General features: G+C 36.0%; 1 protein-coding gene across 1 annotated transcript; it reads right to left on the bottom strand.

Moving 5' to 3' along the window:
* Positions 1–2,047: 2,047 nt before the first annotated feature.
* Positions 2,048–26,297, bottom strand: LOC136812870 (uncharacterized). Its single transcript, XM_067069396.1, has 13 exons — positions 26,142–26,297; positions 25,278–25,398; positions 20,586–20,772; positions 19,062–19,197; positions 17,809–18,071; positions 16,243–16,417; positions 8,807–8,958; positions 7,823–7,951; positions 6,736–6,856; positions 5,457–5,645; positions 3,834–3,917; positions 2,820–2,957; positions 2,048–2,288 (listed from the first exon to the last, which is right to left on the bottom strand). The coding sequence occupies exons 2-13, from the start codon at positions 25,340–25,342 to the stop codon at positions 2,119–2,121; spliced, it is 1,809 nt and encodes a 602-aa protein (XP_066925497.1). The 5' UTR covers positions 25,343–25,398; positions 26,142–26,297; the 3' UTR covers positions 2,048–2,118.
* Between the last annotated feature and the right edge of the window lie 1,181 nt (positions 26,298–27,478).

Genomic DNA, 27,478 nt, shown 5'->3' with positions numbered 1-27,478 from the left:
GAAACCAATAAATCCCTCCCAGATCGAAATAATCGATGAAATCAAGTTGAAGGCCTAAAATTGAGATTCTCGCTCGAACTTCAATTTTCGAAAAATAGTAAATTAGCGAAAAGTGCCAATATATTATGGCACTGATTGCAAATCCATTCGACATTGAAGGAAATGTCTTGAGACCTTTTTTTGTCTGAGGTTGAAGATTGAAGGGTTAGCTTTGCTGTTCATCTTTTTCGAGAAGAACATATTTAATATGGTTTAATCAAGTATAAACAACCTTTTCAGAGCTCTCTGGTGCAACACCTGTGTGGCTAAACTTCACCCATCTTTAGTCATTTGAAGTCTTTGGAAGTCCTAAATTCACAAGGACTAAAACCACAAGGACTGCTAACAAGCTACTCTGTACCAGAGTGCATCTCACGTTTATCGCTTCGTAGTACACTCTATGCGCATTGCCTGCTTGGAAATAATTCTCGTGGAGGGAAGACCTCTGCGATGAAGTATGATTTATAAATAGCAACACTTCTCTCATCGTCTGCCCTCTCTCCACAATACTCCATCGCAGCAGTCGGTTGAGAAATCTCAAATGAGAAAAGACAATGACAACAGACCCTCTACGACAATGAATTTTGTAATTAGCCGTAGATAGTGGGTCTGTGTCGTCACAGTATATTTCGTCATTGAAGCTGTGTGATAGCCCTGTGGATACGGTAATTTCAAAACAGTTTCATCCATTTCTACAAATTTTCTCTATTGGATTCAAATCTAAAATATTTTATCATCATACAAAAGAGTAAAATTCTGCAGCGTACACGTTTTTTTTTCCTAGACCCATCAGTTTATAAGAACATTCAGGCTGAAATTCGTCGAAAAAATAAGAACATCGTAAGAACATGCCAAGCCTCAGTTTGGAAAGAAATGACAAAAAAATACAATTGTTTCCTCTTTTCAAGCAGTTTTAACCGAACTTAGGGATGGATTTTCTAAAGTCGAGAGTCAAATATTGTCCAAATTTTACCAACTTTAAGTGCTCTTTATTTTGCATGATACACGTTAACTTTAACGTTAACCTTAACTTTGCTCTGAGCCTGGAGTTCCTTATTTTTACAGAGTATTTCAGCCTCAAAGTTCCTTATCGATTTCCTTATTTACGTAGCTGCTAAGTTTGGATAACCATCTCTTACTGTTATTTAAAAATTATTTTCTTATTCTCAGCCTGAGCAGTTCCTTAACAATTCCTTATTTTTTTGACCATTTTCAGCCTCGAGTTCCTTATAAACGTGTTCCTTATATAAAAAAAAACGTATAGTGTCGATTTAGAGTAGTCTGAAAAATTTAGAACACATTTAAGAACATTTTAGGCTAAAAATTGCTAAAAAGATAAGCACATCCAGGCTCAGCCAAATTTTAGGTGTTCTAATAAAAAAAAAAACGTGTATGTGAGACAAAAATCAGTTATAATAATTTTATTTAACAAAAACAAAAATGTTTGAAATTGACCCAACTGATACGAAACATCAAAATAAATGCCCATATGTTTATAAATGTCCTTCACACCCCTGATATTCCCCTAGCGTCAATACCCGGGGTATTGAAAAATGGGTGCTGGGGTATGTGCAGATAACAAAGGTCAATTTTTTCACCTTCCAAACGAAAGTGGCCCTACAAAAACTAGAAAACTTTAAAGGAGTCTTTAAAATACAAAGTTCTTGTTGCTTCAAAGATTATCTAACGTTGCGCTGGGCGAATTAAGAGACTTCCAATCCTGGAAATATATTGAACATATGATATATCCATATACATTTGTAGCTTCACAGAAAAAACACACACGTGTACAATATTTCGACGTTTGTCTTTGTCAAGTAAAATATGGACGAAAATATGGAAATATGACTTTTTCTATACTTCCAAAGTTGAGGAAATATCATATTTTATGATATTTCCAAATCTGAAATTCATTGAAACATCATGAAATATGATTTCCCTTAACTTTGAAAATATAGAAAAGTCATATTTCCATATTTACAAATATATATGGAAATGTCACATTTTCAAGATATTTCCAGAATTGGAAATCTCTTATTTCGCCCAGTGTTATATAAAGATGCTGCGATATTTTTGCATTTACGTATTCTGAACAAGTTCCATATCCTCGTTTCGTTTTCCACCGGTTTCTTTACCGCTAGCTCCTTTTCCTGATGATTTGTATTTCCAAGCGAAGAAAACGAGGGCAGCAACGGACTGGCCACCGAATAACGAGGCAAACGCCACACCTAATTTAAACCAATATTTAGCTGAAATAAGAAACAAAGAAAGAAAATTAAAATGTTGTGCTGTGGCACAGTGCCTATTTTTTAAATCAAGACTAAATACAAAATGCAAGATTGTTAAATATCAGCGAGCTTCAAGAATTTGAAGAATTTATTACCATGAAACCTAGACCATACGTTGTGAAATTTTACCTATGGCGAAAAACCGGTTGATCCGAGTTCGAATTAGAGAGGGTCAACTGTGAAATTAATTAGAGAACAACAACCTCGTTCCATGTGTATTATTAGCTTTCTGATGCTTACTGATAGCGCTAGATAACCCTGGCATTGTCTGTTTTTCGAACACGTAAGATTACTTAATTCAAAAACAAAACGTCAGATTTCATTTGTTCCTGGGTTTGAAACCATTGCATTGCAGTGTAATTTTGCCGATAAGTCCCCCCTCTGAGAAGGGCAACTCGCATCAGCCAACACCATGGTATTTTCTGGCGTCCATAAGTAACGTAAATAAAGCCTGGCATACACGGGAATGAGATTGACAGAAGAAATTCTCACCTTGTTCTTCAGCTTCCAATTCTTTGATGTAAACAGGGTTCAAATCTTCATCTTTGAAATAACTCTGACAAACGGGAAAACCTTTTGGTCGCGCAGGATGGTTCTTTGTGCCTCCTTCATTTAATACCATTGCCATTCCTAAGTTGAATTCATACAGAAAGAATTATAAGAGCCTGTACAATAATATATATTATAAAATATTCTGGCCACATTGCCATCCCATCGATGCTAGTTCCCAAACGATTACCTCAATTTTATTTTGACCAGTGGGTCACATACACTACACAACCAGTGTAATTCCTAGTGTGGAAAATACACTACTCTCTGTTCACCCAATTGGGGTTTTAAACTTTTTATAGTGGTATGAAAGGAAGGAGATAGATAGGCCTGGAAAAAACCTTGACGCTCACTAATTCTACGTTAATAAAAAACTCTCTTACTTGACGCTCTGTTATTCGACACGCTCCCTTAATCGATGAAAATCTAATCTCCCTTGAAAATAGACGATGCTATCGTCCGTATAATATAATATTATGGTATAACATAGTTTGTATACTATAAAACGTAATATGTTTCGCGGCGGATAGAGTCTGTGTTTACAACAGCTACTCCCGTAAAAAATTCCCGTCTTCACGTTTGTTCCCGTTAGATGAAACTCGTCTTAGACTATAGCATAGTCTACCTTAAAAATTGAATTAGAATTCGTCTCAAACGTTTGCAAGACTCAACATTTGTTCTCGGTACAAGGCGTTTTTTAAATCGAATTAGAGAGTGTCGACTATAACTGTATCTATTCTGAAGACACAAACGTTTGTAAAACTCAGTAATACTAGTAGTCTAGCAAGCTAGACGACTAATTCAGACATAGTAGAAATAAAGCAAAAAGTAATCGAGGGCGCAATTTTAGTCTACAAATTAAACCCCCGTAACAATAATAAATAGTATTATTATATAACGCCTATACTACTGTATTGCACGCATTATAAACGACTCCAGTCTATAACAATAGCTAACCTGTCATCGCATGAAATTCGATATGGCAATGCATAAACCATTTGCCAGGGTTACTAGCTTTGAATCTGATCACTGCATACCCACCTAGAAACAAAAAAAATATTGTGGAGTTTACATAAAGAGGCCCCAAGCGGATTGCGCGATGGCGAGATTGGGCCTTTTGGGATGGCAAGGTTTACGAGTACAAAAAAGCGTGTGGTACGTGACTGATAAAATAAATCTTTTGGTTTTGATGGCGCGAATTTAGAGAATGGTTTTGATGTGATGACGTGCTCATGATGGTGTGATTCCAGTGGGGGGCATCCACAAATAATTCTGCTTTAAAATATAAAATGGAGAACATCTATTCGGCAGATAAAACCAAATAAAAGTCGAAGAGTTATCTAAGCTTTACTGTATAACAACGTTGTTTCAACGTTCATCTAACGTTATATGGACGTTATGAACATTAGATAAACGTTGAAACAACGTTGTGGGCCAGCTGGGATTTAAGGCTTTTAGACAATGTTGAACCGAAAATCCCCAATACGTAGCACTGACTCCGACTACTAGGCCAACGTTCCTTTAACGTTAACTGTAATAGACGATATCGCATTTAGATAAATGCAATGCATTCTGGTTTCTAGGGACTCTCAAAAGAATTATAATCTGTTATAATTGATCTATTATAATTCCTTTGAGAGTCCCTAGAAACCAGAATGCATTGCATTTATCTAAATCCGATATCGTCTATTTCTCTGATGTAGTGCGGCCGGAAAAATGATTATTTTGGAGATGCCACACTAATAATAAGAGGAAATAAATTGCTTCGAACAGACAATTTTTTTACCGCACTAATAATTAGAGGAAAATTTACGACTGACTGCACTAAATTGGAAAACAAAAGAAGAAGTCTTCTCCTTCATATGGCTGTAAAGTTTGTGGCTTTTTGTTTTAAAAACAACATCAGTGGGTATTTCAATTCCTCCTTTCACAAGATCGAAGGAGTACCTCTTTTCTCCAGTGGCCTTGATGCCCATTTTCCCCCGTTTTTCGTGGAAAAGTAAGTGAGGTTAAATAAACAAAAAAATCGAGTCTGCACTATAATTAAAGGAAACTTTGAACTATGCCGTACTAAATTAGAGGAAAATCATAAATAGGTATAATACTACTCGCACTATTAATTAGAGGATTTAAATATGTCCAAAAATAATCTTTTCTCACTAATTAGAGGACGAAATTAGAGAAATCACGGTAGTACCTTTATCACGAACCGCACTAATAATTAGAGGATTTAAATGGGTCCAAAATTACCAAAATAATCTATCCGCACTAATTAGAGGACGCACTAAATACGTGGGTTGTAAAATTATTACAATGCAGTCAAAACTTGTGATTACTCGAAAAAGTTCACGTGATTTTATTCCCGTGCTAACTACAGTTTACAAATTACAGTTAATAACCTTATTAGTGTTGATAAAATCCAACCAACCAGAAATGAATGTCATGTAACAAACGCATAAAGATTTCGAGTAAAAGCGTGATTTGACTTCAGTATTTAATTTCGCAACCAGTGTATTAGAGGACGCACTAAATTAGAGAAATTACGGTAGCACCTTTATCTTTATCACAAACTATCTCTACCTGCTGGAATGGTAAGAGTATCTTTTTGTATTGGTCGACCACTGACGTTCATTCCAGGGATATCATTACCACCCCAATTTTGATTCTTCCATTTGGGTTGGTTGCATGCATCTGATCCACTGCAGTCTATGTCATCCGTATATTGACCAAGAAGGTATAAACCATTTGTTTTATTGTACTTGCCAAGACCTGTGATGAATAATAATACATGTTTTTTATTATAAAAACATCCAAAAATTTTTTAACCTTTCAGATATTTTATGCTTCAAAATGTTCTATAAACGTTCTTAATTTTACCATTTTTTGAGTGTTTTTATGCAATTCCCTAAAGAAATTGAGTAAAGTCCGTAAAGCCTAAAAATGTTCTTAACTATTTTGGCCATCGAAGCTTTATGTTATTATAAAGTTTGTTCTTGTAAAAAAGTATAATAAAGCCATGATATACACCGCGCTAAAAAAGTCTTCAAGCAAAATACTGTAGGATGCCTTTTGAAAAACACTGACTTGGGAGTGGGACTTCAGGGGGTACCCGATTCCACAATTCCGCCAATTTTTTCTCCAATTCCCGTCAAACCGTCTAAAAATGAGCCGAAGTTCCGCCACTGAAAATCCCTTTGAAATTCAAGGTTTTGTCAAAAATTCCGCGAATTTTGAATATTTTTTGCCAATCCCGAAATTCTGTATTTTGCTAAATTCCATTTTTCGGCACTAAAATTGTCTAATTTTCCGTCCCCGTCGGAGAACCCAATTTCCTTAATTCTGTCTAAATTTTCGCCAAATTCCGCCACTCCGTCCGAAAAATGCTTCGATTCCGCTCCTCCGCCAACCATGAAACCATGAACCCCCCCCACCCTTGGGAGGCGGGAGCCGAATAAAAATCTGCTCTCCGACACAAATTTTGTGTCCCTCCTGTCTACGCTACTGAATTCGACGTAACGTCAGGGTCGGATACAGGAGGTAGGCTATCTTATTGATGGAGAGTAATTAGTTTCCATATAAGGTAATACGATAATAAAGTGCACTCTCCTCCATTGGTTATAGCCTCCCTCTGTATCCAAGCCTGAACGTCACGCGTTTTGGACGATCCAAGACTTTCATTACAATAGAATTTCAATGTTTGACCAATAAGAAGCTTCGCGGGTTTTTCAAAACAACAGCAGCAATATTTTTTACGATATTCACTTTTTTTGCTCAAAAGAGCTTGAAGCACGACATCTAATTGATCCAAGAGTTTCATCCCAAGTTAAATAAGAGCTTCGAACACTATGTTTCCACCTACCGATTTTTAAAACATGAAACGAATGACCATGTAAATGGATAGGGTGGTTTCTATCGGCTCTATGCTTTCCTCCAACGTTTGTCCAGATCAGTTGAATCGTTTGATTGGCTTCAACCTTTAACTGTTGAATAGAAAAAGAGAGTCAAAATTTTAGATGACTAGCCCAGTAATCTAGTAATTTAATTTTAGTCAATGTTTTCACGGTGAACATGGCAACCCGGCCCAGTTATCTTCAAGTTGAACGGAACATCGGAAAGGGTGGGAATTCGAACCGATGACCCCTAGACAATCAACATCTTATTCATCAGATATACCATAGCAATATTGTAACCCAGAGTTTCACACGATTTTACTTGACAGATGTTAGCTTTATCACATTCGCAACTCGAACCCAGTCCCTTAGACAGCTCGATTCTGATAGTGTCCAAGAAAGATTATATCACGTCCATCAGTAAAATATGATAAAAAGGTGATGCAAGGAGCTCTGGGTATGAGATTAACCCTTAGACCACGAGGGACGCGTATATGCGTCCAAAAGAAGCCAAAATACTGAGTTTCAGACTTGAAGTCATAGCTCCTGACCACTTGATTTAAAGGGGCGTGAACCTAATGCTCTTAGTAAGAGTATAAAATCACTTTCCAATGATACCAAAACTATCTTCTAAATCAAAAGCTACAAGCTTTTATGACACTTTAAAGTGTTGGGTTTCAAAAAAAATCTAGAAAAATTTCTAATTGAAAAAAAAAAAAGCGTGCACAAAGGCTTAACGTGTTAATTTATTGGGCTTTTCCAGAAAAAAAACCGTGCACCCCCTGTTGAGGAGGTCCAACCTTTTGTGACCTACCCCCTTGGAATTCCAGGCAATTTTAGGATCATACCCGTCTGGAATCCCGAATTTTTACAAATTTTCAATTATTACCCCCTTGGAATTCCGCTTATTTTTGACGGATTTTCGTCTACCCTTATGGAATTCCACTGCATTTCAAACCTTACCCCCTTGGAACGGAAATGGACCTCCTCAACAGGGGGTGCACGATTTTTTTCTGGAAAAGCCCATTCACCAAACAAAATAATTGTTATAAATACCTCTGTATAACATTCACAAAGTTTTTCCCCTTTACAACTGCTTGGATCACAAAATATATCTTCTGGTATATCATCGTGTTGTGTCAGTGAACTGACGGGAGGATTTAAAAAGTAATTGCCATTGACCACCTGTTAAAACAAAGAAATATGAAATTTGGTCTTGAGTATGCAAAGCACGAGCATCTTTTTTTATGATACCAAGTCTAGCAGACATAGTAAAAATACGCAAAAAGTGATACAGATTGCAGTTTGATGCGATCTAATTCGATTTTCAAGGGGAATCGAATGAGGGAGCGTATCGAATAGTATAGTGTCATACTTTATTTATCACGCCATTTATCAGAGTTTCTTGTTGATGGTGGTTTTCAATATTTTCGAATAATTGAGCGTATCGAACAGTAAAACGTGGAAACTCCATAACTCAGAAACTCACATAACTCGAAACTCGAATTAGGAAGAGTCAAATGTAGCTGGGATAAATCAAAGTTTATACAAACCGAATATTTTGGATTTTGAGAAAAATTGTCGCCTGTTGACGGTTTCTGGGACCACTAGTTCTTTTTTTTTTCGAACACTGAAATACTAGACTAGCAAGCGTCCGTCTTTCCTTGAACACAGGAACGCAGAGAATAGTGCTTATAAAGAGTTCTTAGAAAATAGAAATCGCTGCGGGAGAGTGGTTTGGAAAGACGTTGTATTCAGCGAACGTAGTGAGCCCATTGCAGGCGTAAGCCGCAGCGAAATACAACGTAGTTTACTCCCAGCCGGCACACGACGTTGTTTTAACGTTCATCTAACGTTATATGGACGTTATAAACATTAGATAAACGTTTAAATAACGTTGGGTGTCATTTGGGCTAGTCTACCGATATACCAACAGAAAAAAAGTAAAAAGCTGATACAGTCACACCGTTTTACCCGTACGCCCCAGCCTCCAATGTATAAAACAACTACAATTTTAAGTTGATTGGATGTTTCACTTACCTTGTAAGGAGAATGTTCACCACCAGTGACCCAATTGAGAAAGACTTCTTTGTGACCTGCATTGTCTTTATCAAAGTCAGGAACTTCTTCTCTATCTAACTCATATTCAGACATCTTCAGGTTGTCAACTGTGAAACATTTGGAATCATAACCTAAATGTAAAAATAAATATACAGGTTATAATGTCTTGTTGTTAACCCTTTAAGTGCCAATGTCGTATATATCAGACATGGGGTATGTAGGAGGGCGAAGTCCTCCTGTAATTCCAAGTTTGAGCTAGAAATCGTCATTTTTGGTCAAACTCGTAGAGATTGGATTAGGCTTTATGGTCAAGCAAAAAAAAATCTAAAGTGAGTCTTTCCAGCGAGATTTTAAGGCAAAAAGTCAAAAAAATCTACTTTTTTAAGATTTTGACCGTTTTTTGACTTTTTTTGGTCAACGAGTGATCCAAGAACCTCCAAATTTGGGTCTGCTTTACTTGATTCTGTCCTCCAGCGAATCAATTTGACGTTTTACCAATGGTCACCTTTCTATTATTCAGGCGGTTCCGCACGGCAGACAAAGGCGAAAGGTGCCTAAAAGAATAAGGAGACTCTAAACTATCCACGAACTATAAACGAGCTTCAACTCCTTCTAGATCCAGATATAAAAGCCTTTAAAGTTTGAACTAGCGATTTTCTTAAAAAAACTCAGAAAAAATGACCGTGGCACTTAAAGGGTTAAATTCCTTCCGATAGGGCTGACAAACTGTTGCACCAAACTAGATCCATCAATAAAATCAAAAAGTGGTGCAAGTTGTTTTAGGGGCGAGATTGAAGAGAATACTTTGAAAAGTGTATGTTAAAAGAAGCTTTCAGTGGTTTTCGTGATGGCGTGATTGGTGTTTTTTTGCGATTTTGTGATTTAAGATTTTAAAGTGCATGATTGCGTGATCGGAGGAATCGGCGTGATCAACGTGATCGTGACAGAAAGGAAATTTAACTCGTGATAACGTATTTTGGAAATTTTTTTTTCGTGATTGTGTGATTTGAAAGTTGACTGAGTGGTCTCTTAATATGACGGAGAATAAGGAAAAACTTCGTTGGGTGAAGCTGGATAAGATGGAAGAAGTTAAATTGAGTCACTAAAAGTCACCTTTTTTAACCTTTTTTATCCTTTTTTTTATTTTTTTTTTTTTTATTCTTTATTTAAAGTTGGGTAAAAACCTGCTAGAAAATACAAAAGTAAATTCTAATTAAGTCCAACTGTCGTAAAAATATTATATAAAAGCTATTAAATTAAAATCCTAAGAAAAAGAAAACGAAAAACTATTTACAATTTTTGCATGTGCATTTGGAAAGTATATCGCTTTCGTTTAGAGCTTTAAGAAAAGTGTTAAGATCATCGTTTGATTTAACGGAAGATGGTAGTTTATTCCAAGAAGATACAGCTCTAAAGTCAAACGTATTGACTCCAAAAGCACTGTTATATTTTTTATATGATGGCAAGATTAGAGTATGACCGGAACGAAGTGTATAACGAGATTGCAAGGTTGTGAATATACCATGCATAATACGCGGCCCAAGGCCATGCGTAGATTTAAAAACTTCAGTTATGAGGAGTTTAAGATTTCGTGCATGAATATCTACAGAGTTGCAATCAGTTAATAAGGTACCATAGTTCGAGATTGATTTATTTTTCAGAGCACAAAGTGCTCTGTGATGGCATTTCTCAATCAGGCTATTTCCCCCCTTTCCACAGAACATCCAAACAAGTGGGCAATAATTAAAGGGTGAAAGAATATAAGAGTTAACGAGAAGTTTTGCTTTGTCTTCCGATAAGAAATTTCTTACCCTTCTTAATGCCCGGAGTTTTTTTGGTTTGATTTTTTACATAACTCGGTGATATGAGGAATGAATGACAGTCTGCTGTCAATTTTTTATGCCCAAAAGCTTAACAACATCAACACTTTTGATGTTATTTTTTTTTTCTATCGGAAGAGAAAGATTTGTGTTGAAGGTGCCGGGATTATAAGTTGAAATTTTGAGGGGTTTGCAACCATTGAGTTATGCTTAAACCAATCAAGAACTATGCGTAGTTTGACGCAAAAGTTTTAGATTGACATCGTCTATGCTGGGGCCAGACGATGATAAAGTATTATCATCTGCAAAATTTGATATCTCTTTTATAATATAAAATAAGTCATTAATAAAAATATTAAACAACAAGGGACCTAGAATAGAGCCTTGAGGTACCCCAAGTAAGATATCAAGCCATGAGCTTAGATGTGACCCTACACGAACTCTATGCTTTCGATTGCTGAGATAACTGTGCATTAGTCTAACAGCACTCTCACTGAGTCCATAAGCAGAGAGTTTTGCAAGAAGTAGATTATGAGGCAAGCAATCAAAGGCTTTCGACAAGTCAATCAAGACCGCTCCCACTTTTAAATTGTTTGCTATAGCACTTTGCCATTGTCTGATCATATTTAAAATGGCATGTTGAGTGCTATGGCCTTTTCTGAACCAACCACAAGAAGTTTAGAAAATTGAGGCTCGAAATGAACGTTGAGTTGATTTACAATCAAGCAAGCGTTCAAATATTTTGATACAACTGGGAGTAAACTTATCGGTCTATAATTGGCTTTAATTATCCGTCAAACAGCCTTTTTTAAACTAGGAATAATGTCAGCAAGCTTAAGTCGATCAGGAAAAGTTCCAGATTCCACGCAATTGTTAAAGCACGTGGTCAAAAATGGTACACAGGTATTTGCGCAGCAATCTTAAGCATACGAGTCGGTATTGTCCCGCTTACAGATTTAGAATTGTTTAAGCTCAAAATGACCTTGAGAACTTCAGTCTCTTCAACCTTGGTGAAATCAAAAATTTGGTCTGAATTTCGGTTTCGATTTATTTCTTAATACTTGGATGATTTTGAAAAGTTAACTCAGAAGTATCATCCGAATTCAGGGATGTAGATTGATTTGACCAAGATGGAATTTCAAGATTTTCAGTGATCCTATTAAATAAGTGTTAAAAATATTGGCAACATGTTCATCTGATGTATGTAAAACATCATTTTCTACAGTTGAATCTTCCTTCAGCTTTTGCAGTTTTATCTGAAAATTTAGTTTTTATGGCATCCCAAAATGTTTGGAATTTTGATTGTTTTGCGAAGAAAAGTTTCTTTGCTTTTTTGTTTAATTGAACAACCAAATTTCTCTGGCGATTGTAGATAGCTTTATCCTCAGGCCTGTTTAGATTTTATAGCCACCGCTTTGAGATGGGACCGTATCATGATAGCCTTCCTGAGGTCTTTTGTGACATGAGGTTTGTTATTTGCCCTGAGAATTTGGTTTTCAGTGAGCATGCCTGTTTACAATATTATTAAAGACATTTTCAAACTGATCGTAATTTTCAAAATGTTACTGGAAATGCAATGTTCTAGTTCATATAAAAAATTATTTTTTTATAAAATTTTTATAATCTCTATATTGATAATTTTCGGAGATAATTTCGTGTACGGGTCTTAAGCACTGCATAAATTAGCCGATGGAATCACTAAGCCCCGTTTCTACCGTGCCTGAATTTTTAGAAAGATTTTTAGAATTTGTTAGGATTAGATCTATACACGTTCCTTTTTCAGATTTAAAACAGGTTTTTGTTTTGATGACATTCGACATGTCATTCAGTTCAAGGAAACGTGCCATTTTAGGATCGGTAGGTTCGAGGTTAAAATCTCCAATGACTATGATGTTATTATAGTCTACTTCATAGAAGTGTATAGCGTTAGACAAAGTATCAAAAAATAAATCAATATTAATTCTATCGGGTCTGTAAATATTAAATACTAGCAGTTTATAATAATAATAATAATGTTTTACAGATTTCCAGGCCACCGTGCAAGCACATGGGCCTCTATAAATCGCTCATACATTGGTTTGGTTTATTACAAAGGTTAACTTCAAACAGATATGCAACAATAGTGACAATTTCAATCATACTCAAACATTTTCTCTTTCCAAGCTAGACCGAGGTTTTCTTTAAACTCTTGTATTGTAGATGATTTAACTACTTTTTCAGGTAGGCTATTCCACTGTTGAATGCCCCGATAGTAAAGGGAGTTGCTCTGGGGTCCACGGACACCATCGTTCCCGAAAATTCTTACCAGTTCAGAATTATGTGTTCTCATTGGTCTTATTCGTTGGTTAAATTTCTTAGAACACACGATTTTTCATAGTGGATTTAAATGTTTAAAGATCTCAACCAATATCACTTACCGCACGCCTATATTTTAGACTTGGGATTCCAATTCTTTGTAGTCTGCTTTCATAACATAGTCGTCCACATGTTTCAACCGTTTTTGTAGCGCGCCGCTGAACACCTTCTATAAGTTTTTTGTGTTTTTTTAGTTTGGTGACCAAATGACTTGTGCATATTCTAGGGTGGGGGCCTGACAAATGTATGTATGTAAAGTTTACGGAATAATTCAGGATGAGATACGTGAAGGTTCTTCTAATTAGACCAGCCATTGAGTTTGCCTTTTTTACTTGGTTTGATATATGTGGTCGAATGATAGATTTTGGTCAAAGATAACTCCGAGATCCTTTTCGAATTGTACATGTTTCAGTAAATTTCCTCCGAGTGTGTATTGATGTACATGTTTAATTATATTCGGCTTACCTAACGTTAGTACATGACATTTGTCGGGATGAAATTTTAAAAGCCACGTATCTGACCACTGCTGTAGTCGATCGATGTCCTCCTGGATTATAAGTGCATCTTCAATTGATTCTACTTTATTGACAAGTTTAGTGTCGTCAGCAAATAGAAAGAGTTGTGATTTAATTGAATCTGGTAAATCGTTGATGTATAGAACAAAAAGGGTAGGCCCTAGGACACTACCTTGGGGTACTCCACTAAGAACTAATGGTTTTTTCGGATTCATCAGCTCCATTTACTTTAACTAACTGAAATCGATCCTTCAGGAAGTATCTGATCCATTCAAGCAACTTATTTCTTATTCCGTAGGCTTTAATTTGATTAAGAGCCTTTGGTGGGGAACTGAGTCGAATGCCTTTGCAAAGTCAAAGTATACTGCGTCAACAGCTTTGCCGTTAGCAATGTCTTCGGTACACACATCTAGATAGTTTAGCAGTTGTGTTACTGTTGATCGGCGATTGATAAAACCATGTTGCTTGTTAGAAAGCAGTCTCTCTTGCTCTAGATGTGACATAATATGTGTTTTAAGAATCTTTTCCATCATTCGACACACAATGGATGTCAGGCTAATCGGACGGTAGTTTTCAGCTATATTTTTGTTTCCTTTTTTGTAAACAGGTGATACATTAGCATGCTTCCAGTCGTTTGGGAGACAACTTTCGTTGAGAGATTTTGTCATTATAAGGAAGAGCGGTTCTGCAATATATTCAGCGAGCTCCTTGAGCATCCTTGGGTGATGGATTTGTTTGGATTTAACGCCTTGAGCTCCTTTTTAATAGTTTCAGTTAGTATATTTATCTCTACGTCTTTATCCGTCCTGGAATGGAATTCAGGGAGTTGTTCAAGTGGCTCACGTGTAAATACACTACAGAATTGGCTCTGGAGTATGTTGGCTTTACTTTTATCATCATATTTGATCGAATTTTCATTATTAGGGTTTTCGAGGAGAGGATGTATTCCCGTTCTTGCTTTCAGATTGCTGCGTACATATTTCCAGAATCTTTTTGGATTTGTTTTTGATTGTTCGCTGATCTTTTTTTCGAACTCTCTCTTGGAGCGAGTCAGGGCACTATTAGCGGCGTTGCGCCATCTTACGTACTCCCTTCTACGTCTCTCAGTGTCGTCATTTTGAAGTGAGATGATCCATTTTCTATGCGCCTTACGTTTCTCTTTAATTATCTGACAAATTTTTGGATCTAAGGGATGCTTCCCTTTCCTTCTTTGATTTGACAGGTTGTTCTTATTGTGGGTAAGTGGCACATAGAGGTTTCGGAGCTCGATCATTTGTTTTAGGAATAGGTCCCAACTCTCATTCACATCTAATTCAATCGAATTTGGATGAATTCGATAGACCAATTGATATGGCTTAGATGAGATCTCATAAACTGGTAGTTGGCTTTGCTGTATTGATATCTAATAGACAAGTCTCTTCAAATTCAACTTTCGTTAGGTGTTGACTTCGGTGATCGCAATTATATGAGGTTGTTCAGCAGCAACGTGCTTTAAAAGTTCGTTTTTCTTCTTAGATCCTAAGCCTAAGTTCTACTGGGAGAATATGTAAAGCAGGGTCTAAATTGAATTTAGTCAAGTGACGTGTAGGAATGTCACTTTTCACATAAGTCAGAAGTCCCCCACTGTTCGATGTACAGTCTAGACGAAAAGGGGGGAAATGATAGCCCTGTATTTTAAAATCAGCGCAAGGAAAAGATTCATCGAGTTTCGATTCTGCTATAGTAATAATATCAAATGTTTTGTCAATGAACGTTCGAAGATCAGAGATTTTGTTTCTAATAGAATTAATGTTCAAATATGAAATTATAATATTACTCGGATTTCTAGTTTTCAAATTTTGTACAGATTTCAAACCATTTACATCAAAACCATGAACAGGAGGTTCAAAATTTCCAACACTAGCATTTCCATTCCGGTCAACCTCTAATTCTCAACAATATTCAGCCACAAAGGTTTTCAAATTTTGTGCAAACTGCGAAATTCCAGTTCCATTCAAATGAAGTTTCTTTTTCGACAGCATTTTACGGGAGATGTTTTCATGGCCAATTAAGTATAAATTATATTTCTCAGCAAAGCTTTCTAAAATATCATTCACATTTTTAACTTTTTTTGACATCCCCGGTTTATCGTCACGATTTACAACTTTGGAAATTATGAGCTCAGTCTCTGGACTTAGCTCATTGATCAATCTTCGAATCTTTTCCAAATTTGCTTCTGTATCGCATCCAGAAGTAATATCATTTGTTCCCACGTGTAAAATAAGATAATTTGGTTGCTTTTTTATCAAAACGGGCCGAAGGTAGCTAATCATATCTTGCGAGTCTGCACCAGGAAAGTTTCTCACGATGGACTTGGTTTTTTTGTTGGAGATACCATTTCCTTCTATGTTGTTTAAAAGAGAGTTTCTTTCTCTTTTCTGACCGTCTGAGGGTGAGACAAAAGGGTTTTTCTATGACTGTGAAGGTTAGCTTCTGATTTGTCTAAATCCTGATTGATTGAGGACGACGGTAAACAAGGACTTATACTGTCCTCAATTTTGAAGGTCAAAACTGCGTGTTTTTCCAAACCGCTTCAGTCTCTCTGCTGTCCTCAAAATTGCAAATAAATAAACTTCCCAGCTGGCACACAACGTTGTTTCAACGTTATTCTAACGTTCACAACGTTCAAATTACGTTATTTGAACGTTAAAACAACGTTGTGTACCAGCTGGGAAACTTTCTTTACCTTTAAGAACCGATGCACAGTTAGCGATTAAACATTGTCCCACATCTCCAGTTTGAGTAGTGCAATTGATATGTTTGGAGATCTCGATGTCAGGATCTTCTTCTTCAGCACCATTATAACGGAGAATCGCTCTTACGTATTTTGTGTTATCTGCTGCTGTTGGATGATCCCATTCCTGAAATAACATAAAAGTCTGTACACACCCCCACACACCTTAGCCACTCCACCGCCACGGGCGTTTTTTATATTTTGAAAAAACTTGCTGTGTGTAAGTATGTCTCAGACATGGAATGTCTCCTAGCCGTAACAGCTGGCACACAACGTTGTTTTAACGTTCTTCTAACGTTATATGGACGTTGTGAACGTTGTATGGACGTTGAAATAACGTTGTGTGCCAGCTGGGCGTAACAAAGCGAACTTTGCGTTATCTTTTCAGTCATCGAAGAAGAGTTTGTACACACAATTCACACACCCCGGTGTCCCAGACACGGTGGAACGCCCTCACGGAAGAATTAGGCCAAAATTCGTCTCGGTTGGAAAAATACTCTCCAATTTCAGCCCCACTGGGAAAATTTTAATTCATCCATCTTCAATTAAAATTCTTATAGAGTACGTACTCTTTATCGTCTACAATCATGGACACAATATTTGAGACAAAGGCGATTTCCCTGCGAAATCTTAAACACCACAAATGATTTTTCAGCTCAAATTTGCTCCAATAAGGCTATCAAACCCCTCCAAAATCGAAATATTCAATAAAAGAAAAGTTGAAGTGCTAAAATAGCAATTCTCACACGAACTTTATGTTCTGAAAAACGTTAAAATACACTAAAATCTCAATATATTTCGACCATGATTTTAAATAGGGAAATCACAACGCTTGCCAGGCATTGTACTTTGTGATAGTGACACATCAGAGCCGTGCTGTATCGATGATGATGATGATAGAGGATTTCCTTCAGAAATTTTAAACACCACAAATGAATTTTAAGCGCGTCAAAATACAGTTGGAAAGAAGAATTTTGAAATTCTGAATTCTGAAAAACGTTAAAATACACTAAAATGTCAATATATTTTGACCATGATTGTAGTAAAAGAATTTGAATCCGTTTAAGACGAGCTGTGGGTTAGATTTGAGGTCGCATAATGAAAACAAAGCGACCTTAGTGCAGTGGTAGAGCATCCAGCTACGGTGAGCAATGTTGCCGGTTCAACCCCCAGCCAGGCCATACCAAAGATTTCAAAAATGGTACTTGATGCCTCTCTGCTTGATGCTCAGCAATTAGGAGAAGGATCAAGGGTAAGTGGAGCAATCCAGGGAAAGGAGTGGTGCCCTCTTCTACTTTCGGGCAGATAGCTATCGATAGAGGAGCCTTCGGGTCGCACACTTACTTATAATGAAAACAAATGTACACGAAAATTACGCAGCTCGAAACCAGTAGTTTTCCTGATCTGCAGTGATAATGAAATCAAATCGTTCGGGTAGATAGCTATCGAAAGAGTAGCGTTCGGGTCGCAGACTTACTTACAATGAAAACAAATGTACACGAAAATTGCGAAAATTACCATAAATCCAGCAGCTTGAATCCAGTAGTTTTCAATGTCCTGATCAGCAGTGATAATGAAATCAAACCGTTCTCCAGGATTAATGATAAAGGATTCTACTTCGTAAGGCTCAACATCGTAACCATCTGAAGCGACTAATTGGAGTAAGTGATTGTCTACTGATATACGAAGAGGCAGGTCTAATCCACTTCCAATTACTCTGAATCGATACTTCTTGCCTTTTGTCACTGTGTAGACAGTATTTGGCACTTTGGTCCATAGCTCTAAAATTGGGAGATATCAGTAATCATAATAAATTTTAGACTAGCAAACTAAAGTCTATTCACGATAAGTGTGCACTCTTTTTTCTTTTACCTATAACTTTTGAAGGAATTCTTTAATCTTTATAAATTTAGTATCGTTAGAAAGATATTAGTGAGTGGAACAATTTGAAATAAAACAATCTTTAAAAAATTCTAAAAGTGAAGATGAAAATGAAGAAGAAAAAAAAGAAGATCTTGTAGAAAAGTGCTATAACTTCCATTTTCACCGGAGAGATTCTTTGTAGGAGATCATCACTGTGAAGAAATTTCATTAAAATATTTATTAAATATAAAGTTATGATACAAAGTTAATAAGTGATTGACCCCCAAAAACAGCAAAAAACTGCAGAAAACAGCGTTTTTAGACGTCAATCAGCTTATAACTTTGTTTGATATCTTTTGATTGAATGAGAATTTTTGAGAATTTTTTCACAGTGATGACGTTCGATGATCAAGGATTCACCTCAGTGAAAATGATAGTTATAGCACCTTTCTACAAGATCTTCATTTTTTATTCTTCATTTTCATCTTCATTTTTAGAATTGTTTAAAGATTTTTGTATTTCAAACTGTTCCACTCACTAATATCTTTCCAATGATACCAAATTTATAAAGATTGAAGAATTCCTTCAAAAGTTATAGGTAAAAGAAAAAAGAGTGCACACTTATCGTGAATAGACTTTAGTCTGTTAATTAATCATGTCAGAGAGCGGAAACATAAAGGCGGTGGGTGTTTTCTAAAATAGGAGCTGCGTAGGAGAACGAGCAAAGGTTAGTGAGAGGCTGCTTTCAGCAGCTATGCTTACCTAACTCCTACGCTCACTTTTCCTGCGTGATACCGTACCAGCTCTACGTACTGATCAGAACATTGGAATGAGCGGGGATACGAACTTGGTTTAAGACGCTGCCGCTTTTGGCCATCATCCAATGTTTATAATAGCCTTAGACTTACTCTTAACACTGTCATAATACTGGCCACGCCCTTCAATATGTCCTGAGTGCCATCCAAAACCTTCAAGCTTTGTTCCATCTCTTCCATAAACTTGATTTTTGGGTGCAAACTGTGAGAAAGTCACTCTTGTGTATATCTGTTTATACAGTGCAAGAAAAAACAAAATTTGAATTATAGAACTTCAAGTTTCATCTCTATCGAATCGTCAGCTATAAAATGAAAAATGACAAATGCTATGATTGGATTGATCGTAAAATATAATTGGAATGAATCCCTAGGGTCATAAATACAAATGATAATAAAGGCATGAATTGCAGAATTTGGACACGTTGTTGTATGATTTTATCTATATTTAATAACAATCGACCATTTAAAATTGGGAGTTCTTCCAGCGGATTTTAGGATTTTAAGTCTGTTTATAAAAAAAATACCACATAACGTTGTTTCACCGTTTATCTAATGTTCAAAACGTCCATGTAACGTTAGATGAACGTTGAAACAACGAGTTTCCTCTGTATTGTTAAAGAAGGAGATCAAAGTATTTCTGATAGCGTTTACCAAATGTTTGTTCCAACGTTCATCAGTAAAGTCAAAACGCGGTGTAAGTCGCTCTACCTAGCTGGCACACAACGTTGTTTTAACGTTTGAATAACGTTATTTGGACGTTATGAATGTCAAATGGACGTTGTTTTGACGTTGTGTGCCGGCTGGGTATGGACAAGCTTAGTTTCTGGTCTATCAGACATGGTCCAATAGGCCATTTTACAGTCGTAAAGTGTGCGCTAGTGACGACTTACTATTTGTCCAAAGTTTTGAATTTTTTTTGAAGATTATTGTGTCTGACCAACAAAAAGTTGATGGAAGCTCAATCAGTCCTGATCATGGGTTTGATCCATTTCGAACGGCCTTAAAGTATAGCCTAGTTAACTAAGCCCGTAGAAGAAGGCTAGGGCACACGGCTTTTGGCAATATAGCACTTTAAAGATTTTTTATATTTATGAATTTTAAGTTTTCCTACCTTATCGGGGAAAATTTTCGTCGGGGAAAAATATTCGTCACTTGGTCAAAATTTCGTCACTTTTCCCCAAGGAAGTTTTCCCCGATAAGGTATTCAGTCACAAATTACCATCTGATTTATCGTGGTGACTGAATCAAACTAGCTTAGATTTCTTGGCTACTTTAAATAGACGTTCAATTCAATATTTATTTACACCCTCTGCTCTCCGCCCGCCACCCCAAGTCCTTCAAACTCACCTCCCGCCACCCCAAGTCATTCAAACTCACCTCCCGCCACCCCAAGTCCTTCAAACTCACCTCCCGCCACCCCAAGTCCTCCAAACTCACCTCCCACCACTCCAAGTCCTTCAAACTCACCGCCCGCCACCCAAGTCCTTTCAAACTCACCGCCCGCCACCCCAAGTCCTTCAAACTCACCTCCCACCACTCCAAGTCCTTCAAACTCACCTCCCGCCACCCCAAGTCCTTCAAACTCACCGCCCGCCACCCAAGTCCTTTCAAACTCACCTCAGAAGATCTTTGGTGATACCAATCACTAACATGCATGATAAACTCATCGTCAACTCCTGTACCTCCAGCTTCTTGTTTTTTTGGCTTCTTTTTCATGCTCTTTGACAATAAAAGCACCGAATAACCCGTCCACTCTTTGCCCACCAATGTGCGAATGATAAAAGAATGTTCCACTTGGATAAGCCTATGGAAGATGCACATGGTTTTTAAAATTTCAATCTAAATCTTACGAGCCTTCTTAATAGGCCTTTTCATAAATTATTTTGAGTGCAACGACTGCCTCGTTTTGAAACCATTGCCAAGGTGATTAAATTCCTTGAGTCTTCAGGTGATGTTTTTATAAATAGAGTCAAGTTCTTATCAACTCCTCTGAGAATCAATTAGCATTGCAATAATTTAAAGACGAGGTAAGCATTGCTCGTGACGTAATATTTGAAAAGGTCTATTAGTCCAAGTGATATCTAAAAGATCTTTTTAAACATCACTTGAAAACTCGCCCACTCTTTGCCCACCAATGTGCCAATGATAAAAGAATGTTCCACTAGGATATGTCTATGAAAAATACAGATAATCAATTGTAAAAGGGGTTACGCACGATACGAAAATCTCGTGTTCGCAAGCGAAAGGTTTTGTACACTACATACCGTAGGATTGCTAAACTTCCTTATTCCCAGCGAAACGTTCCGATTGCTAGTGTACAACGGAAAAGGACCAAAACGCCACAAAAGTAGATTTAACAGTCGAATACTATTGCAAACTAGGAGAAATGCGTGTATTTCGCTTAAATAGGATGATTTATCCTAAATAAGATAAAATCGATAGCTTAGTTAGGAGAAATAGCAGAAAAAGTTGATTTTCTGAACAAATTCAGAGATCCGCGTCAAGCTTTGCATAAATTTAAGAAATTTGGAGCCAGTATAGTATGCTTGTGAAGTCTGATCCATCAGTCAGCGTGCGTTCAGAAGTTATTCAACTTTTGACAAACTTCAGATTTTATGCATCAAACTCTCTTAGTAAAAACTTTGCTCGTAACGATGTTTTGAAGAATAGAAACTTAGATATAAATAAACTTATCCTATTGTAGTAGACACATTTGCGCAATTTACGTTTGTTTGGTTTGTTTCAAGGAGAATGAACACTTTCTCGTCCTTCGACACTTTTCATTCACGCTTATATTTTTCATACGGCAAAGCGTGTAACAAAAGCATTATTTCTCCTAATTTGTATATTTTATCCAAAATAGGATAAATGTTTTATATTTTTTCACTCCGCGCTGATAAGAAGCTAACATTTGGCCTAACATGATCTTCTTTATGAGTATAATTGATTTAGAGAGTTAAAAAGACGCGGATCTCTGAAGTTGTTCAGAAAATCAACTTTTTCTGCTATTTCTCCTAACTAAGCTATCGATTTTATCTTATTTAGGATAAATCATCCTATTTAAGCAAAATACACGCATTTCTCCTAGTTTGCAATAGTACTCGACTGTTTAACACCGATTTTAGCCGGAGACGCCTAGAAGCAAAAAGATCCCGGAGACGGGGCAGGCATGTTTTCCCGGGAATGAGAAAGTTAGCCATTTTATGATACAATTTTAAAAAGTTGTACCTAGCCGTTTGGGTGAAATAATTCGAGGCATGATTTGGGCTATTTTCGCGATATTTGCATGGTGAACAAACCTTTTTTGGTAATTTTCATGATCGTCACGAGAGCAAGGAAAATTTCTATCAATGCATTTTAAACATGTACAAACTCTGGTGAACCAAAAGAAATTTGATTCTATTTTCAAAACAAACTGCTTTTTTGAAGTTTTTTTAACTCAAATATCTTAAAATTTCAACCTAAAATACTTTTTCTCTTTTCTCGTTTTCTTAAATCAGGGGTAATGAATATCGACAAAAATTGATCTTGTTCATCAAAAATTGAGAATATTTTACAATAAGAAAACCAAAGGAAAATTTATATTTTCAAAATAGATGAAATATTTTGCATATACTTTCATATATAAAATATTGGAAAAAAGGTAAAATACATAAAATATTGAAAAAAAGGTAAAAAATTATAGCATCCAAAAGTTATATTTTTTGAAATGCATGTCAAAAAGTAAAAAACTTTCAAAACAGGGAAACAATTTCATAATTTCAAACACACACTTTTTTTAATATAAGAACAATTTTATAAGAACAACGAGGCTCAAAATCGCCAAAAAATAAGAACAATTTACGAACAATGCTGAGCCTGAAACTACTCAATTTCAATCAATTTAGGGGTCAAAGTAATAAAAATTGGGTATAATTCCTAAAATACCTGACTTTCATCCTATTAATAAGAACATTATAGAAGCTCAAAGTGCAAAAAAAACAAAAACAAAAAAATCGAGGCTCAGAAAAATTTTACTGGTTCTTATATAAAAAAAGTGTAATGCAAAAGAAGAAAAAAAAATCTCATATACTGGGAAACATTTTCATAATCTGAAAGAACGTCGAAAGGAAAAAATTCCCCTAGCAGAAGGCATTTTGTAATTTCAAAAGCATGAATGCAAAAATGTCACATAATTGGCAATCATAATTTCCAAAATTTCCAAAAAAAAAAAAGTCTTCATGCCAAGATATTATACTTGAAAAAATTTTCAAATGAGGCAAAAATTAAAAAATGTAGCGTTTCTGGAAACCAACCGGGTGAAAAATAATAATTTTCTGATCTGGCCGCAGACTATGGGTTCATCTATATAGTTCATTATAAAAGAAATCAAGTTGGAGCATTAAGCTTTAAAAGTAGTTTGGTTAGATATTCCCACTTGTAGATCAAGAATTGTTTGTTAGTTAGTAGTTGATACATTAGTATATTCAGGGCTTACTTCACACTGTTTGTACATAAAATTTATGGTTAAAGTTCTATTTCAATGATCTTATATATTACTTAAGTCATCAAAAAAATCAAATAAAAATTTTTTTTCTGGCCGGCCGCATCAAAGCTTTTTTCCTTCACCCGCATTCCGGAAACACTACATGTTTTTTTATTTTTGCATGACAGCAAAACTTTTCTACATTTTTTAAATGCATGTGGAAGAAAATGCAAGTTTAAACGACAAACATTTTCCACATTTTAAACGCACGGGGAAGAAAATGTCCAAGTTCACAGCAAAAAATTTCCACGTTTTAAAAGCATGTGAAAGAAAATGTCCAAATTCACAGCAAAAATTTCCACGTTTTAAACGCATGTGGAAGAAAATATCCAAATTCACAACCAAAAGTTTTCCACGCTTTAAGCGCACGTGGAGGAAAATGTCCAAATTCACAGCAAAAGTTTCTACGTTTTAAAAAACGCACGTGCAAGAAAATGTCCAAACTCACAACCAAAAGTTTTCCAAGTTTTAAACACACATGGAAGAAAATGTCCAAACTCATAACCAAAAGTTTTCCACGTTTAAAACACACATAGAAGAAAATGTCCAAATTCACAGCAAAAATTTCCACGTTTTAAACGCACGTGCAAGTGAAAATGGTCCAAATTCACAACCAAAAGTTTTCCACGTTGCATTTTTAAAACATCAATCATCAATCAGTAAATTTTGCTCTGGGTTTAAATTTTTACATTAAGGCTAACCAGTTCATATCCAACCACAACCATTTCCTTGGGTGCCGCATCTACCGACCATCATAAAAAAGTGAGTTTGAACTTTTTTGATGTCGCAAGTATTTAATTTTTCAAATATAGTATGGTCAGATTTATCCATAAATATTCAGTCAACTGTCTTGTTAGAATTTGTGTAAACACACGGGCAAAATTGAAGTTAGTTTGTTGTGAAAGTTGATAAAATATCCTGTTTTTCAAGAAGAGATTGCATCAATCTCTCATGCCAAACCAAAGGAAACATCAAATTCAGGAAGGAATGATAAGAAAACTTCATCATCAACCATTTCTTGTAGCAATCACACAAAAATCATGATCCAATTCAACTCATTAAAGCATAAAAACCAAAGAAAAATAGCGAAAGAGCGGTAGCAACCAGTTGTTTATTTTTGCCGCCATCTTTGTTTTGACTGTTAAAAGGCAGTATGGTCCGGTCAACAATACGCTTCCGAACCGAGCGACGTTACCCGATCGAGAAGGATACTTATAATTTCTCCCGACGTTTCTTGAAGAAATGACGTCTTCATCCTCCTATAAAAATACTCTACTGTTTTTGACGCCGGAGCTCGATTTACAAAGAGATTTGGAAAAAATCCATTACGTAATGCTTCCAACGGACAGTCGGGTGCAGGCGACAATTCTCTATATTGGGACTTAAGACAGTTGCACACGACGACGAAAGTCTGAATGGAAACGAGGCTAAAAAAGCTGAAAAATCGATTTTATCACCCCGCATATCAGCTTTTTTTCCCGCGCTTTTGCCAAAAGATTCGCACTCGCTCGCTGCGCTCGCTCGTGCGTAATTACGTAATGCTTCCAACAGACAGTCGGGTACAGGCGATAATTCTCCATATTGGGACTTAAGACAGTTGCACACGACGACGAAAGTCTGAATGGAAACGAGGCTGAAAAAGGGTAAAAATCGATTTTATCACTCCGCATATCAGCTTTTTTTCCCGCGCTTTTGCCAAAAGAATCGCACTCGCTCGCTGCGCTCGCTCGTGCGTAATCACTCTTATTTAAAAACAAAATCTTTAAGCGAAAAAAATCTCTCACCTTAAATTTTTGAGTGAAAGTTTGACCGGGTAAAATTGGGCACTGAGTGATGTAAGCGACGCCATCGGCGTAACCGGTTCCTCTTTGATGTTGGCCGTGAAAGTGGATTGTTACGGCCTCACTAAAATGAAGAAAACAATATTCGAAGAGACATTCAAAGTTAAACTTTAAAGTCTATTTCAAATTAGCTGGCAGTGTTTTTTCAAACCTCAATAACTTTTGATAGAATTTGAATTAGTTAGCGGTTTTGTGCTTGTTAAAAAGATAAACAGGAGTGGAATATTGTTATAAAGAAAAAACTCGAAAAAGAACGGAAAATAAAGATTGAAAATGAAGAAGAAGAAAATCAACTTCTTCAATAATTGTGTTATAATTACTATTTTCACATGAGTGATTTATTGATCTTAGAACATCATTAATGTGAAAAAACTTTTCAAAATGATTTATTCCATCGAAAGATATAGTTCAAAGTTTATCAGTGATTGACTTCAAAAATCATCAAAAAAACAACAAAAAAGAGCCCTTTTTTAAGTCAACCAGGGCAAAGTTTAAGTTCAGAATATATTGTCTTTTGAGATAATGAAATAATTACATTGAATGGTCGAGGGTCTTTTTTGAGAGCGAAAATCAATAGTGAAAAAAAAGAGACAAAAGGTTTTCCGCACGTACGGCTATTAGCGAGGTTAAGCACGGGTTTATTTTGACCGTAAAGTGCGATACCGTAGGCCTGTACATAACTTGCCAAAACAAACCATGCAAGTGAAATCTTATGTACAGGCCCATGACATCGCATTGAACGGTCTAAATAAACACTTGCTTAACCTCGCTTTTATCATATTGAATGGTTCAGGGGGTATTTTATACCTGATCAGTTGGTTTGTGACATGAATGACCATATTCTGGTTTTTGTATGCTATGATGGCTGGTCCAGGAAGGCTATGATTAGCTACAATGACCGACTTCTCCCAACCATCCACTAATATTTCTGGGTACTTAGTTTTCGTCATCCCATCATCGGCTTCATTCTGAGAATAATTATAGACATTCATGATGAAATCCCAGCTAGCACACAACGTTGTTTCAACGTTTATCCATAGTATAAGAAAGCTGCGGCTGGAATATGTAACGCATTGTCTTTTCAATCATGTTCCATGTCTGTCTCCGAGCTTTATAAGAACATCAAGATGCTCACTTTATTATTCTTATTGGTAGATAGTTTTTGAAATTTTTCTCTTGTTTTCCTTCACAAAAGGTAGATTTGTTGGTAGATATCTTTGAGTCTGTACCCAATGGAATACTTGAACTAATTTTAAACATATTTTAGGGGTATTTTGTGGAAACAATAATCTTTCGCCAAAATTGAAATCATAAAAACTATATTCAAGATGACAACTTTCCTGTCAGTTTAAATGATAAATTTTGAAGGTGCTGGCTTGAAATTTTCACAGTATTATCTTGATGTACCTTTTCATTGATTTTTAAAAAGATTTCACTGAAATATTGTGAAGGCATTTCGAGGCACCTCATTAATTTTTGAGTTATTTCTGCCCAGCCATTTTGTGCTTGTTTTAAATTTCTTAGTTTTGATTTTTCCTTTACAATGATTTTATAATGCAATTGTATTATCAAGGGCAAATCATTAATTGTCTAAAACGCACTGAGAAATGAGTATTAACGACAAACCAATAAAATTTACCATTAAAGATGCTACATTACTGATTTCTTGATCAACAAATAGTCATCAAATATGACAGAGATAGAACAACAGAAATTTAGATGTTATCATTCCAGCCGCGGCTTTCCTATACTATGGTTTATCTAACGTTCAAAACGTCCATATAGCGTTAGATGAACGTCGAAACAACGTTGCGTGCCAGTTGGAAATGGAGATAGGATACATTATCGGCGGAAAATCCGTCATACACTTATTTCATCGGCCAAAAATATTCTACGGTTAAAGATTTCGTTACTAACGATTTTTTCGTCACTTTTGTTCGACCACGAATCTTCTGCAAAAAAGTATGACGTGCCGTTTGTTGCAAAAATTATTTTCATGTTTTATGAGGAAAAATGATTGACGGTTTTTAAAATTCATCAGTTTACGTTTTTAAAAGTCGCATTTTTACGTTTTTCAAAATTATCAGTTTTACGTTTTTGAAAGTTGCAGTTTTACGTTTTTGAAAAGTTAAGTTTTTTTTGTT

This window comes from Clytia hemisphaerica, unplaced genomic scaffold, assembly GCF_902728285.1.
Source record: "Clytia hemisphaerica strain Z4C2 unplaced genomic scaffold, Clytia hemisphaerica genome assembly, whole genome shotgun sequence".
Classification (NCBI taxonomy): Eukaryota; Metazoa; Cnidaria; class Hydrozoa; order Leptothecata; family Clytiidae; genus Clytia; species Clytia hemisphaerica.
Note: the sequence above shows the minus strand (reverse complement) of the source record. Positions and strands in the feature narration are given on the sequence as shown.

Coding starts and splice junctions, on each gene's coding strand:
- LOC136812870 (XM_067069396.1), bottom strand. CDS start 25,342: ATGGCGTCGCTTACATCACTCAGTGCCCAATTTTACCCGGTCAAACTT. Junction 16,418..17,808: donor TTCAAGCTGCTGGATTTATG/GTAATTTTCGCA, acceptor ATGTTATTTCAG/GAATGGGATCATCCAACAGC. Junction 5,646..6,735: donor GTTTCATGTTTTAAAAATCG/GTAGGTGGAAAC, acceptor TATTCATCACAG/GTCTTGGCAAGTACAATAAA.